This window comes from Mustela nivalis, assembly GCF_964662115.1.
Source record: "Mustela nivalis genome assembly, chromosome: 4".
Classification (NCBI taxonomy): domain Eukaryota; kingdom Metazoa; phylum Chordata; class Mammalia; order Carnivora; family Mustelidae; genus Mustela; species Mustela nivalis.
In genome coordinates, this window is record NC_139023.1 from 64,844,754 (window position 1) to 64,857,086 (window position 12,333).

The 12,333-nt window shown below is 57.7% G+C and overlaps 1 protein-coding gene across 4 annotated transcripts in view; it reads left to right on the forward strand.

Moving 5' to 3' along the window:
- Nucleotides 1-10,258: 10,258 nt before the first annotated feature.
- The window catches only part of HTRA3 (HtrA serine peptidase 3), a 29,046-nt gene continuing 26,971 nt past the window's right edge, over nucleotides 10,259-12,333 (forward strand). For 2 of the 4 annotated variants that reach the window (XM_082727527.1, XM_082727529.1), the window contains exon 1: nucleotides 10,266-10,940. In XM_082727527.1, coding sequence (XP_082583653.1) covers nucleotides 10,352-10,940 — 589 coding nt within the window. In that variant the 5' untranslated portion in view covers nucleotides 10,266-10,351. Of the gene's footprint in view, nucleotides 10,941-12,333 lie in introns of all 4 variants that reach the window. The other 2 variants (XM_082727528.1, XM_082727526.1) reach the window with 2 other exon arrangements.

Here is a 12,333-nt window from a genome sequence, read left to right on the forward strand (position 1 = left end):
GAAATGAGCTCCACATCGTACATCACCAGGAAATGCAAATTGAAGCTACAAAGAGATGCCCCCGCATATGTGTTAGGACGACTATTTAATAATTTTTTAAAGAGTGGAAATAATGAGAGTGGGCAAGAATGCAGAGAAACAGGAGCCATATACATCTGCTGCTGGTGGGAAGGCAAGGCTCTGTCATCACCTGGGCAGACGGCATGGCGGTTCCTCCAATGGTTGAACTCAGAGGCACCACATGGCCCAGCAATTCCGCTCCTAGGTCTGTGCTCCAGAGAACTATGAGCTTATGACCATGTACAGCTTGTACAGAAACGTTCATAATAAATGAACATTGGAAAAATGAAACTTGTAAACCACCCAAACGTTCACCAAGGGACAGCTGGGTAAACAGTGTGGTGTGTCCACACCACAGGATGTGACTCAGCTCTAGAAAGGAACAAAGCACGGACAGGTCCATCCATGTGGGTGAGCCTCAAAAACATCACCCTGAGTGAAAGAAACCAGTCACATAAGGCCACTCTCGTAGGATTCTGTTTGCATGAAATGTCCACAATGGGCAGACCTAGGGAGACAGAAAGCACATTACTGGTTGCCGGGGCTGGGAGAAGGGAAAAAGGACCATGACTGCTAACAGGTACAGGGTTTGTTTGGGGGAGATACAAACATTCTAAAACCAATTCTGGTGACAGTCGCCCATCTCTGTGAATTTACAAAAAATCATGGGATCATATGCTTTGTCATGAGGATTGTATGACCCGTGAATTGTATGTCAGTGAAGCTGTGATCATTTTCAAAACGGAATGGGGGTCAATTGTTGGAGGCTGAGTTTTGGAAGTGCAGTCATTTCTGGAGATGCCAGCACTGGGGTGTGGATCCAGAACCGAGCAGGGATGGAGGAGGAAGTCCCTGTGGGGAGGGTCCTGGGAGCAGGGACACTGGATGAGCTGCCTAGGACTTGTCGGGGCAGGAGGTGTTGGCAGGGGAATGGGTGAGAGCCAAAGGGAGAGCAGGTGGGTGGAGGGCAGAGACCGTCATCCAGGAGGGTGGGCAGCATGGGGTACATCTGCCCTAAGGAGGGAGGGGTTCAGACTGTGGGTGGGGGGGAGGGTCCCAGATCTTGGTCAGCTGATCCCCTGTCAGCCACTGGGCTGGAAAGGAGCAGAACACCAGAGGGAAGGAGCCAAGAGTGTCCACGTGAAGGAGGAACAACAGGGCTGCAACAATCTCATGGCAAGACAAGGCAGAGCCTAAGCCCTTGGGGTCACAAAGCTCACTCATGGTTCTATTGTGTACTCCCTCAGAGCACCAGGCAGCAGTCATACCCAGGCCCCTCACCTGCAGCCAGAGGCTCCCCGAGTCCAGATGTCCAGGGAGGCCAGGCTCTGGGCTCCAGGCACGTGCAGCGCTGGGGAGGGGCTGCCTGCAGAGAGGGAACATCACTGGCCCTGGGAGAGACACACCAGAGTTCCAATCCCAGCCATGGGCCTTGGGAGAGCCACTCCACTGCTCTTACCTGCATGTCCCACCTGTGAGGTGGGGACTTTGTGTGGGCATGAAGGACCTGTACAAGGCACATTATGGGAACTCTTTAAATAATAGGTGCATAATTCCCACTCCTGGGCTGAAAGCTTCTCATCGAAGTTTACTGTAGGGGTCTGGCTGAGGACAGCCTTTGCACAACAGTGTAAGCTGCAGGTAACCACAGGAAACCCAACCCTGCACATTTCAGTGGCAGAAGAGTTTGCTGGCTTAATCTACTGAGAACAGAGTACAGCTTCAGGCATGGCATGATCCAGGTTCCAGACCTGCTTGTTTTCTCTCCTTCTCTCAGTTCCACTTTTCACATGACTTCATTCCAAGATAGACAGTCCCTTCAAGATCATCAGACGCTGCTGGTCACAGCTTTTCCTGACTCTCAAAGCCAAGGAAAGAAAAAGGCTGGACTGGAGGAAAAAATATGTCTTCCCACAATGCCAGCAAACAGGTCCTTATGTGGAATTGGCTCTCATGGGTTAGAGGACCCACCCCTGAACTGATCACCTTGGAAGGGGGTGGGACCTGTTGATGGGCTGGGTCACTCAGAGCTCACCCTCCAGTGGTGCTGGGGTCAGTTCCCTGGAGCTTCAAGAAGGCCGTGAAACTTGGTGCCTCTTGACTGGGAAAATGGTGAGCAATTCCAGGAAGATAGCAGGATCTGTGTCCGGAGCCAGACACCAATGCAGGGTAGACGCTGGCTGGGAGGTCTGCTCTGGGTGCAGCCTGAGAAGCTCAGGTCACTGTGGGGTCACAGCCTGGCAGGGGCCACATGGAGTGTGGGATGCTGCCGACAGAGGAGGTTGGAGGGACAGAGTGGGAAGGCTGCCCCGGTGGGTGTGTGAGAGGGGTGCCCCTCCCGGAAGCTATGCAAGCCCACTGGGATGACGCCTGGTGGGCTTCTAGCTCTGGCTCCTCGTGACCGTGTGGCCAAAACCTCCAACTGGACATCTTCCACATTCCCAGCCCACACCACCCCCCAAACCAGGGCCCGCTGTGTGACCTGGGGCAAGTCACTTCACCTCTCTGAACCTCCATGTTCTTCCCTGTGCCATGGGGCTGGTGAGAAATCCTCCAAGGGGGTACATGAGGACTCAAACTACAGGAGATATGGCAGGTGCCCAGACATGTCCTGGCTCTGGGACCGTTGTGGGGGGCCAGGCCTGAGGACACCTGTGTCCCCTCACAGCATGAAGGCTTGGAGGGGAGCCCCAGATGGCCATTAGTGCCCTCCTCACCCTCATATCTGAGGCACAGCAGGCACCTGGGACCCTGAGGACACTGCTTAGGGGACCCGAAGGACAGCTCGGCCCACGGCAAGAAGAAAGGGGCTCCGGACCCCTGCCCATTGTTCCTGACAAGCTGGCTTATGCTTCACAGCTTGGATGGCCAGAGCAACCATTTGGGGACATCAACTGGCCCCCAGGTCCTGTGAAGATGGGACAGGGCCTCGGGGACTGAAGGACTGGCTGCTTCTCCGAGCTGTGGTGCAGCCAGCTGAGTGGGTGGGGCTGGCCATCCTGAGACTGAGCAGACAGGATGTCCCCTCCCAAGAGAGAAGTCACGTCCAACTTCCCCCATCGGAGATGGGGTGGGGTGCAGTGATTTCCAAGAAGATCCTAGGCTGCAGACAGTCAAAGCTGAAGGTTGTTGTCTTAACAGAAACCAAGCCCTGCTGTCCCTGCAGTCCTGATCTCATCATTTCAATCAGCCAGACCCCTTCCCCACCCATCTTGTCTCAGCTCTCCCGACCGAGCCTCCCAGCCAGCTGAGTCCCAAACCAGCTTTTGCATAGGAGGCACAAGTCCCGCTGCCTGAGTTCTAATCCTGATTCTGTGGCTCACTTGCTGTGTGACCCTGGGTGAGTCACTGCACCTCTCTGTGCCCTGTTTTCTAAATGTGTGAAATGAGCATGTCAGTAATAGCAGACTCTTCAGAGGACCTGGTAATGGTTTGTGCTGCTATGTGGCAGAGGCTCGGTCAAGGTGACCTGTCCACAAACCTGGTTGTCTTAGCAACCCATCTCTCCTTCCTGAGCTTCGATTCCCCTTCTATAGAATGGGTATGAGCAGGGGTAAAGCGCTGGGAAGAGAGCATGGACTTTGGGGTCAGACTCAACTGCTTTCTAGTCCTGACTCCATCACCCAGGGGCTTAGGGGCCTTGGGAAAGCTGCTCAAACTCTCCTAGCTCAGTTTCCTGCATCCACTAAATGGGTATAACCAGCACCCCTTATGATGTTGTTCCCAGAATTTAAGGATATGCCCCAAGAGAGGGCAGATCTGGATGAGTGGATCGACCCATCCTGATGGCATTGGGGCCCCTCCCCTCCTCCAGGCCTTGTCCCCACCCTTGCTGGGCCATTGCCCCCCATACCTCCCCCAACTCACTCCCCCTGTGCCTTTAGGGTTACCATATGCTCACTCAGCCCTCACCCCATGTTGGTCTTCTGTGCCATGTCACAAATGGTCACAAACCCCGTGGCTTAAAACAACACCCAATTAGTGTTTCACTGTCTCACAGATCAAGGGGTGGCACACTTGGCTGGTCCTCACGCACAGTCTCAGGGGGTTGGCTGGCGGCACCCCGGACTGGAGGTTCAGTGACAGGGGTGTCACTGAATTCACTTGTGGTGTCAAAAGAATTCTCTTCTTATGGCTGTAGGACTAAGGTTCCCATTTCCTTGCTGGCTGTCAGGCGGGGGCCCCTCAACTCCAAGACATCGCCCCAAGTTCTTGCCCCATGGCCCCACTTCATGGGCCCTTCACACTTCCATGCTCTCTACACTTCAAGCATCTGACTTCAGGAAGGGACTAGTCTCTCTTAAGGGCTCACTTGATTAGGCCAGGCCCACCCACACTCAGGAAGGGATTATGTGGAGTGTGCATACCAGGGGGTCAGGAATCTTGGGGGACATCCTAGCATCCTGCCTCCTGGGGCCCTTGGGAGCCCCAGGAGGAAGTCTCTTTCTCACCCTCCAGTAGATAGGAAACTGGGGCTCCAGGTCACACAGCAAATGCCTAGAGAAGAAACAACTGGGGGCCAGCCTCAGATGTGCACAGCCTTCTTTTGTAGATGAGGGGACTGCTGTATTCTCTATAGCCTTCTGGGGTCTACCAGAGTCCACAGTGGAGAGTCACAGAGGCAGAATTTAACTCAAAGGAAGAACATTCTAGCAACTGAAGGGATTGCACTGATGAGTAGTGAGCGCCCCATCATCAGAGGTGTATGAGTGGAGGCTGGCTGGCCCATCGGGAAGCCTGTGAAGGGGAGCCCAGGTCTGCTGGTGCCAGTCCCCATGAGTCTTCTTTTAGCTCAGTCTCTCAGACACGCCCTTCCGTCATATCATCCTGCTGGAAAATGCGGAGCCCAGCAGGGGATCAGAGCTGGCCCAGACGCAGCTCCTGACTCCGTGGCCTCTGTGACTGGGTCTGGGATGGATGTGAGAACCACCAGGGCCTGTAAGATGCACTTAGACTTTGCTGGGTTGCTGGAGGAATCCGCTCTAAGGGGGCCACCTGGTACTGCTGGCGGCCATCCCACAACCAGCACTATGGGAGTACAGTCCATATGGTTTGTGGGGCCAGAGGACATCGGGGTCCCTGGATCAGGCCATACCTGATGCCAGGACTCTGTGCCAGTCAGGGAGGGAAACCCCCTGCTGCTGAGGCCATTTTAAGCTGGGCTTTCTGTCACTTGTGCCAAAGCACCTGGAGCTGAGACACTGTCTTGCTCCTGAATGCCAGCAGCCGTCCCTCAGGGTCCCCCACCTTCTGTGCACCCCTTCCACTTAGCCCCAGCCTTCGTGTGTCAGCACAAGCTGTCTTAGCACAGCTGACCCCATCCGTTGGAGAAAAGTTCTGCCCTCCTTTGCCTGAAGAGGCCCCTCTGCACCCCTGCACCATCTCCTTGGGCTCTCTGTCTTCTGTTCTGTCCCGCAAACCCTTTTCTAGCTGTCAGAGCAGCTCTCGGACGCCCCCACAGGGGAAGGCCCTGCATTCCCGTGGGCCCTGGAGCGGCCCCCTGCTAGGACCCAGGCTCCCCTCTGTTCCCACATTGCCCAGGCGTCCCTGGTGTAGCTGTTCTCATGGCCCAGCACGCTTGCCATGGGCCTGTGCTCTCTAGCCAGACAGCCTGCCAGATCTTGCCTCTGCCTCAGTCAGGCTGTGTGGCCTTGAACATGTTACTCCACCTCCCTGTGACTTGGCTGCTGCACCTGCCAAATGGGATCCTAATGGCACCGATGTCACAGGGTCCCCAAGGGCAGTATTGAGTGCTGGCCACCACTGCCCATCCCCTTTCTCCCCATGGAGGCCAGGAGGCCCCACATGTCACAGGAGGAAGAAGGAAGCGGGCGGGGTGAGGAGGGAAGTCTCCCCCTTGGAGGGACTCACAGCCTCCAAGGGCGATGAATGCCCAGGGGAAGGGGCTGAAGAGAGATGTGGCCCACGTCACTGCCCCCTCGCACCCCATCCTCTGAGTCACCCACTGATGCGGGCCGATGAGCCTTATCGCAGGCCTAGGCGTGGCCAGGGATGGTCTTTGAGGTCCCCGGGTGACATCAGTTCTGACCTCATCCGATGGGAAGCCTGGGCCTGAAAAAGGGTCAGGTGACAAGGTAGAGCCTGCCCAGAGTCTGAACAGCTTGACCTGAGGCCCAGGGCCCAGCGTCACCGTTCGGCTCCCCGCAGAGGTGAAGATGTGGGTTGGGGGTACCCCAGGGGAGGCCGACCCCGGCCCAGCCCAGATCCGGCCTGGATGCACTCAATTCCATTCAGATCCCTGTAGATGACATTGTCTGACACCCAGTGTGCACCAGCCCTGGGGAGATGAGACTGTCCCCTCTTGGCAAGGGGCTACCATCTGGAGCCGGGTCAGGCATGACCTAGATGGCAGTCAGAGTATAACCCAGAGCAAGGACACCATTCACAGCCAGAGCCCCACGCATAGGCGCAGGACCTGGAGCTCCACGGAAAGTATCCCCTTTGCTTCAGAATATTGGGGTGTCCCCCAGCAGGTGCTGGTGCCGAATGCATGGATAAGGCAGGGTGCAGCACCAGAATGCGCTCTGCTGGCTCTTGCTGTCCTGGCCTGCCATGATGCCGGGCCCCCTCCCTCGAGAAGCTGACATGCCTCTGTTCCTGGGCTATGTTTTGTTAGAGGCGCCCATGGCAGGGTCTGGGGTCCTCGTTACATGGTTCTGAGGGCCTCCAGTCCCCACAGATCCTATCCCCCCCCCTTCTATAACCCTCTGGCCCTGCTGTGTTGTGTGTCCCATGTCACATGGGCTGACCCCAGTCCAGTCACTGGATTCAAAGGTTCATTGAGCTCTCTGCCTGTGGTCATGCTCTCCGGGGAGGCCTGGTGTGTGGCAGGCTCGCTCACGAGTGAGCGGGTCAGGCAGCTCTCCACCTACTTCAGTATCTCGGCCCCTGCTCCCGAATTAGACTCCAGGACTTTCTGCCAAGCTCAGGCACTAGTGCCGAAGCAGTTGCTCCCCTGCCCCGTACCTGACAGAAGAGCGAACGCACACCTGCTGACTAGCAGAGCTTCTTGTGGAAGCCCCAGGCCATCTTACCCTGGGTACCCTCCAAGGAGTATTTTATGGGGAGCCACAAAGGACTTGCTGTCAGGACACTGGCTGCACATCTTCTTTCCGAGGCTCCCTGGAAACCCTTCTCTCCTCCCAATGGTGAGAAATGATGGGCTGCTTTGAAGCAATGGGCTTGTTTTCAATCACATGGACACCATATTTCCCTCTTTGCCCTGGCTACTAGGAAGCTCAGAGCCACGTTTATGCGCCCGCACCAAAAAATATCATTTCATGGTAAGAATTTGTATCAATTGTACAATCTCACTTCTGGCTCTCCATTATTTTTCCACCCTTTGTTTTTGTTTTTGTTTTTGTTTGCTTTGCTTTGCTTTGTGTCTCTCTTCTCCTTTTTATTTGTCCCTGTTTGTAAAGAGCCTTAAGCATGGGTAAGGAGGAGTAAATAGACATGAACAGATGATAAATTTAGGCAGAAAAAATGGCCTCCCAGCCCTTGCAGGAGATGTTGGAGGGGCCGGCCGGAGCGAAGCAGAGGGCCTGGCTGGGTGCCCGGGCCCGACAGTCCAGAAACCTGGGCTAAGGAAAGGAGCCTCCCGTCCCACGTATGTCCTGATGGCAGCAGAGCCTCCGCCAACCCTCAGAGCGTCCCCTTTCAAGAAACATGCACCCATAGGAGAACAGGGCTCTGGGAGAGACTCAAATTCTGGGGAGGGGGTTCCCAAGACAGCGCAGACACTCCACAGTCCTGGTCTGTGGAGCAGGAGGCGGGAAGCAGTGGGAGCAGCAGGGGGCGCTGCTCGCACCGTCTCCCTGGCAGCTGCCCCTGACATCTGGAAATGGACTTCCCGCTGTAAGCCTGCAGAGCACTCTGGGCCCCCCGCCAGCGCCTGCTCACTGTGGCCTCCGGGAGCCCAGCCACATCAGGGGAGAATAAAGACAACCCCGGGGACCACATCCTGCTTCCAAGTGCGGGAGGGAAGTTTGTATGTGTCCTTCAGCTCAGGCCTTCAGTTTCCCCATCTGGACAAGTAATAGATAGCCCATGGGCCAGGTGGTTGTAAAGGACATAGGTGGCCATTGGGGGCAGTGTGGTCTTGAGGGAAGAGCTTGGACCCGACTGGCAGAAAGGCCCAGAGCTGAGTCCCAGCCTGCTGTGACCTTTACCTTCTGCAGCCTTCCCAAAGGACCTTAATACCAGTCTCCTAGGTGTGTGAATATTGAATGAATGGAGGCAGGCACGGTCCTCCAGGGCCCAGAAGAACCAGTGGCTGTCACTTGTAAGCCACAGGGGGGTCGTACAACTCCAGTCTGCAGCAGTAGCCAGCCCTGGAGCCCCTCTGGAGACTCGGTTTCTCCATCTATACACAAAAGAGAGAGGACAAATGAGTTCTTGGCCCCACCTGAAGGTCTCTGCTCTTCTGGGCACCGTGGTATCCAGGCACCCAAGAGCCCTGCCCTGAGGGGTGGACGTCTACAGTGTGATATGTCCCCCAACTCCCCAAAGGGCGCACTCTGGGTCATGATGCCCCCCTTGTGTGGGCCTCTCCTTCTACCTCTGAGACCTGAGCCCACCCTGCAGGAGATGCAAACCAGGAGCCCTGGCCAGGGGTGGGGGCAGCTGGGCCCAGTCCAGCCTGGGGTCCCCAACCCCTGGCATTCTAGCTTATTCCAGGGAAGGGCCCGAGGTGCTCCACGTCTTTAAGGCAAAATGCATTTCCAGGTTTTTTGAAGCAGAATATATGTGTCGTATTGCTCTTATACTAGGAGAAGCCCCACCTCCCTTCGCACCCGCTGCCCTGTTGTCCTTCACCTCCATGGTTAAGGCCACTGCCTCTTCCAGACCCCATGGGTGCTCATGTCCTGGGTCCCCCAGCTCTTGCCCCCACGATCTTCACAGTCGGAGCCACTCCCTCCAACACACCTGTCTGGCAGGGCCTCATCCCTCCTGACCTGTCCGCGGTGCCCAGTCCTTAGGGATGGGACCCACCCCCAGCCCCATCCCTGTCCCCCTGCTGCCTGTCCCTCCTTCGGGAGGAGGTTCCTAACCTGGGTGTCCATAACCTGGATGAGAACACATGTCCTTATTTTCACCAACGCCTCCCCCTGAATCTCATTTCCTTCACTGGCAAAGGAGGCTCGAGCCACAGAGCCACCCGGGACTGTCACCGAGAGAATGCTTATGTCCAGGCCATGCTGGCTGCTGCAGCACCCCCTCCCCCCAAGAATCCCTTCTGCTCAGCACTGCCTGGAAATCTTGGCTGGTGACCCGTTACTGGCCAGATGTTGTCACTGAACACACTCACCGAGAAGCCCGTGTATATATCACGAACTGATTTGTTGTTCTGTGTACTTAATTCCCGTGTTCTGGTAGTACTGTATCCCTTCTAATGCTGTGCAGTTTGTTTTAAGCATTTAAAAAATAAAAAGCATGCTGCGAGCCAGTCTTCCCAGGCATTACAGGGTGAGGACCCCCAGGTCCAGGGTCTGCACATATACGTTTTCTCTTGTGCAATGAGTCACCACTCTGATTTGCCTCTGCTTTCGGAGCTTCTAACCAGGCGGTGGCCAGTTCCTGGGGTGCCCTCTGCCAGTCCCCAGCTCCGTTGCTGCCTGCATCGCCCACCCCTTCCCTGGGGTCCTCCCAGCAATCCTGGGAAGGAGCTAAGCCCTCTTCATTGCCCTTCTGTGCAGGGGGAAACCGAGGCACAGAGCTGCAACCCACTTCCAGGGTCAGAGAGCAGAGAGAGCTGGAACTAGAATCCCCAGGCAGACAGAACTGTGAGACATGGCAGACAGACGGCCACATCCTCCAAGCTGTAAAGAGTGAGGACAAAAGTCAGGCACAAGGTCGTTCCTTCTGGAAACTTTGTCCCCAGTGGAGGTGGGAAGCCAGGAGGGGTGACATCTGCCCTCCAGCGCTGGAGCTGGGGGAGGAGAGCGCACTGGGGAGGAGGAGCAGGGAGAACTGACTTGCCCAGGTCCCTGGGGAGTGGAGTAGCTCCAGTCCTTGGAACCCTGGACAAGGAAAGGGCTGGCATAAGGACTCTGGGAGGGGCCGAGGCCTGTGCCTTGGGGTCCCCTCAGCCCCGCCGCCGCGCCCCTAGGGCCTGCCAGCTGACCTATATCCCGCCTTTCCCAGACCAGGCAGGCCAGTCCCGCCACTGCCTCTGGGCGGGTGGGTCCAGGCCGGGAAGGCCCGGGGCGTGGCTGGCGGAGGGGCCAAGCCGCCCCTCTCAGCGAGGGCGGGCCGCGCGCGCCTTTAAATGCGCTGGGGCCCCCGAGAGCTGCCGAGAAGGAGCGGGCGCCTCAGAGGTCCGCGCGCCCGGTATGTCCCTGTGGCCCCGCGGCCCGCCCGCCTGAGCCGCCCGCGCATGTGGCCGCGCGCCCGGCCCTGTCCCCTCCGCAAGCGGCTGTTGCCCGGCCCCGACCGGTCCCCAGTGCTGCCGCCCGCCCCCGGTGCCGCCGCTATGCCGGCGCGCGCGCTGCTCCTGACCGCGCTGGCTGCGCTGGCGCTGGCCCGGGAGCCCCCAGCGGCGCCGTGTCCTGCGCGCTGCGACGTGTCGCGGTGCCCGAGTCCCCGCTGCCCCGGCGGCTACGTCCCCGATCTGTGCAACTGCTGCCTGGTGTGTGCGGCCAGCGAGGGCGAGCCCTGTGGCCGCCCTCTCGACTCGCCCTGCGGGGAGAGCCTGGAGTGCACGCGGGGCGTGTGCCGCTGCCGCTGGGCACACGCTGTGTGTGGCACCGACGGACACACCTACGCCAACGTATGCGCGCTGCAGGCGGCCAGCCGGCGCGCGCTGGAGCTCTCGGGGACCCCCGTGCGCCAGCTGCAGAAGGGCGCCTGCCCATCGGGTAAGCGCTCTGCGGGGGGGGGAAACGGGGGGCGGGGCAGGGGGGACTAAACGTGCCCCCCGAGGAAACTGAGGCGCAGAGCTGGGGAGGAACCTCGAGGTCCGCGCTGGCTGCTCAGGATGGGCAGAAATTATCTAACCAGATCCCTGGCCTTGCGAGTGGGGAAACTGAGGCCCAAAGTCACAGAAGTCATAAAGGGTGAAACCCGGTGCCCTCCTGATCACCCAAGGGGTCTGGTCTAGCTCCTTCCTTCCCTGTGTCTCTCTGGCCTGGTCAAAACATACCTGTCTTGTGTCTGGTTTTGGCTGGTCCCATATTCCTGCTCTGTCCGGGTGCTGGCTGGGAAAAAATCTTTCCTGGGCTTGAATCTAACCCAGAGCGGATGTTCTCTTGAGCAGCATCCAGTGTTTCCTTTCTTTTTAGCGCACTTAGAGTTCAAGTCTCCAGGGGGCTGCCTGGGAATGGTGAGCAAGGCTGTGGGGTCTCTGGGTGGCTTCGTGCCTCCTGGGACAGGCTGCTGAGGGGGGACTTCCTTTTTCCCTTCAGACCCTGGGACAGCCTCCCCCCCACCCACAGCTCACCCAGGACTGCTGCTTGCCGCACTGCTGGACCCTGAGCCTGGAAGAAAATGCTAGAAAACACTGCTGCCCCTTTATTGGTTGAGGGTACCTCTTAGGAAGTCAGTTCAATAGGGACCCATTCACGGTCACCATGTGCTGGGTGCTGAGCCCCAAGTTGATGAAGATGAGTAGAGCCCTGTGTGTGCCCTCAGTTTACAGCCGCTGGGGGGAGACGCTGACTATGAGGCCTGGCTCTGCTGGGCCCCGGGAGCACCGTGGGGAGCCTAGCTGCCTGGGGTGCTGAGAAGACTTCGGGGGTAAAGAGCATCTGAACTGAATCCCACAGATGAGGGGGGACAGGTCCTCCAGGTAGTGGTAGGGAACGGTTCTCTAGGAAGGGGGGAGAGCGTGAGGCCCCATGTGGAGAGCATGGAGCCAGGAACAGCTGGCGTGGAGTGGGGGTGGGGGTTGGGGGGCAACAGCCGCGGCTGGGCAAGCTGGCGGGGATGGGGGGACGAGCGGCCACGAGTGTCCTGTCATTGGCTTAGACTCCATCCAGTAGGCCAGAATTCCCCGGGTTGGGTCTGGTATTCTGAAAATGAGTGTCTCACAGCCCGAAAAGTTTTGGGAGCATAAACACCATCCATGCGGTGCTGATTCACACTAGCTTTGAGTCTGTCAGAAGTTCTGAGAGAACCTGCAGTGAGGAAAACACACAGACACACACAGAGAATCATAAAACCCAGGGTTTTGCTGGCAGAACGTGTATGCCCTCCTCTGGGGACCCTGGGGTTCTGGGGAGCCCGGTATGGGAAGACTGTGTAGGATTAAGT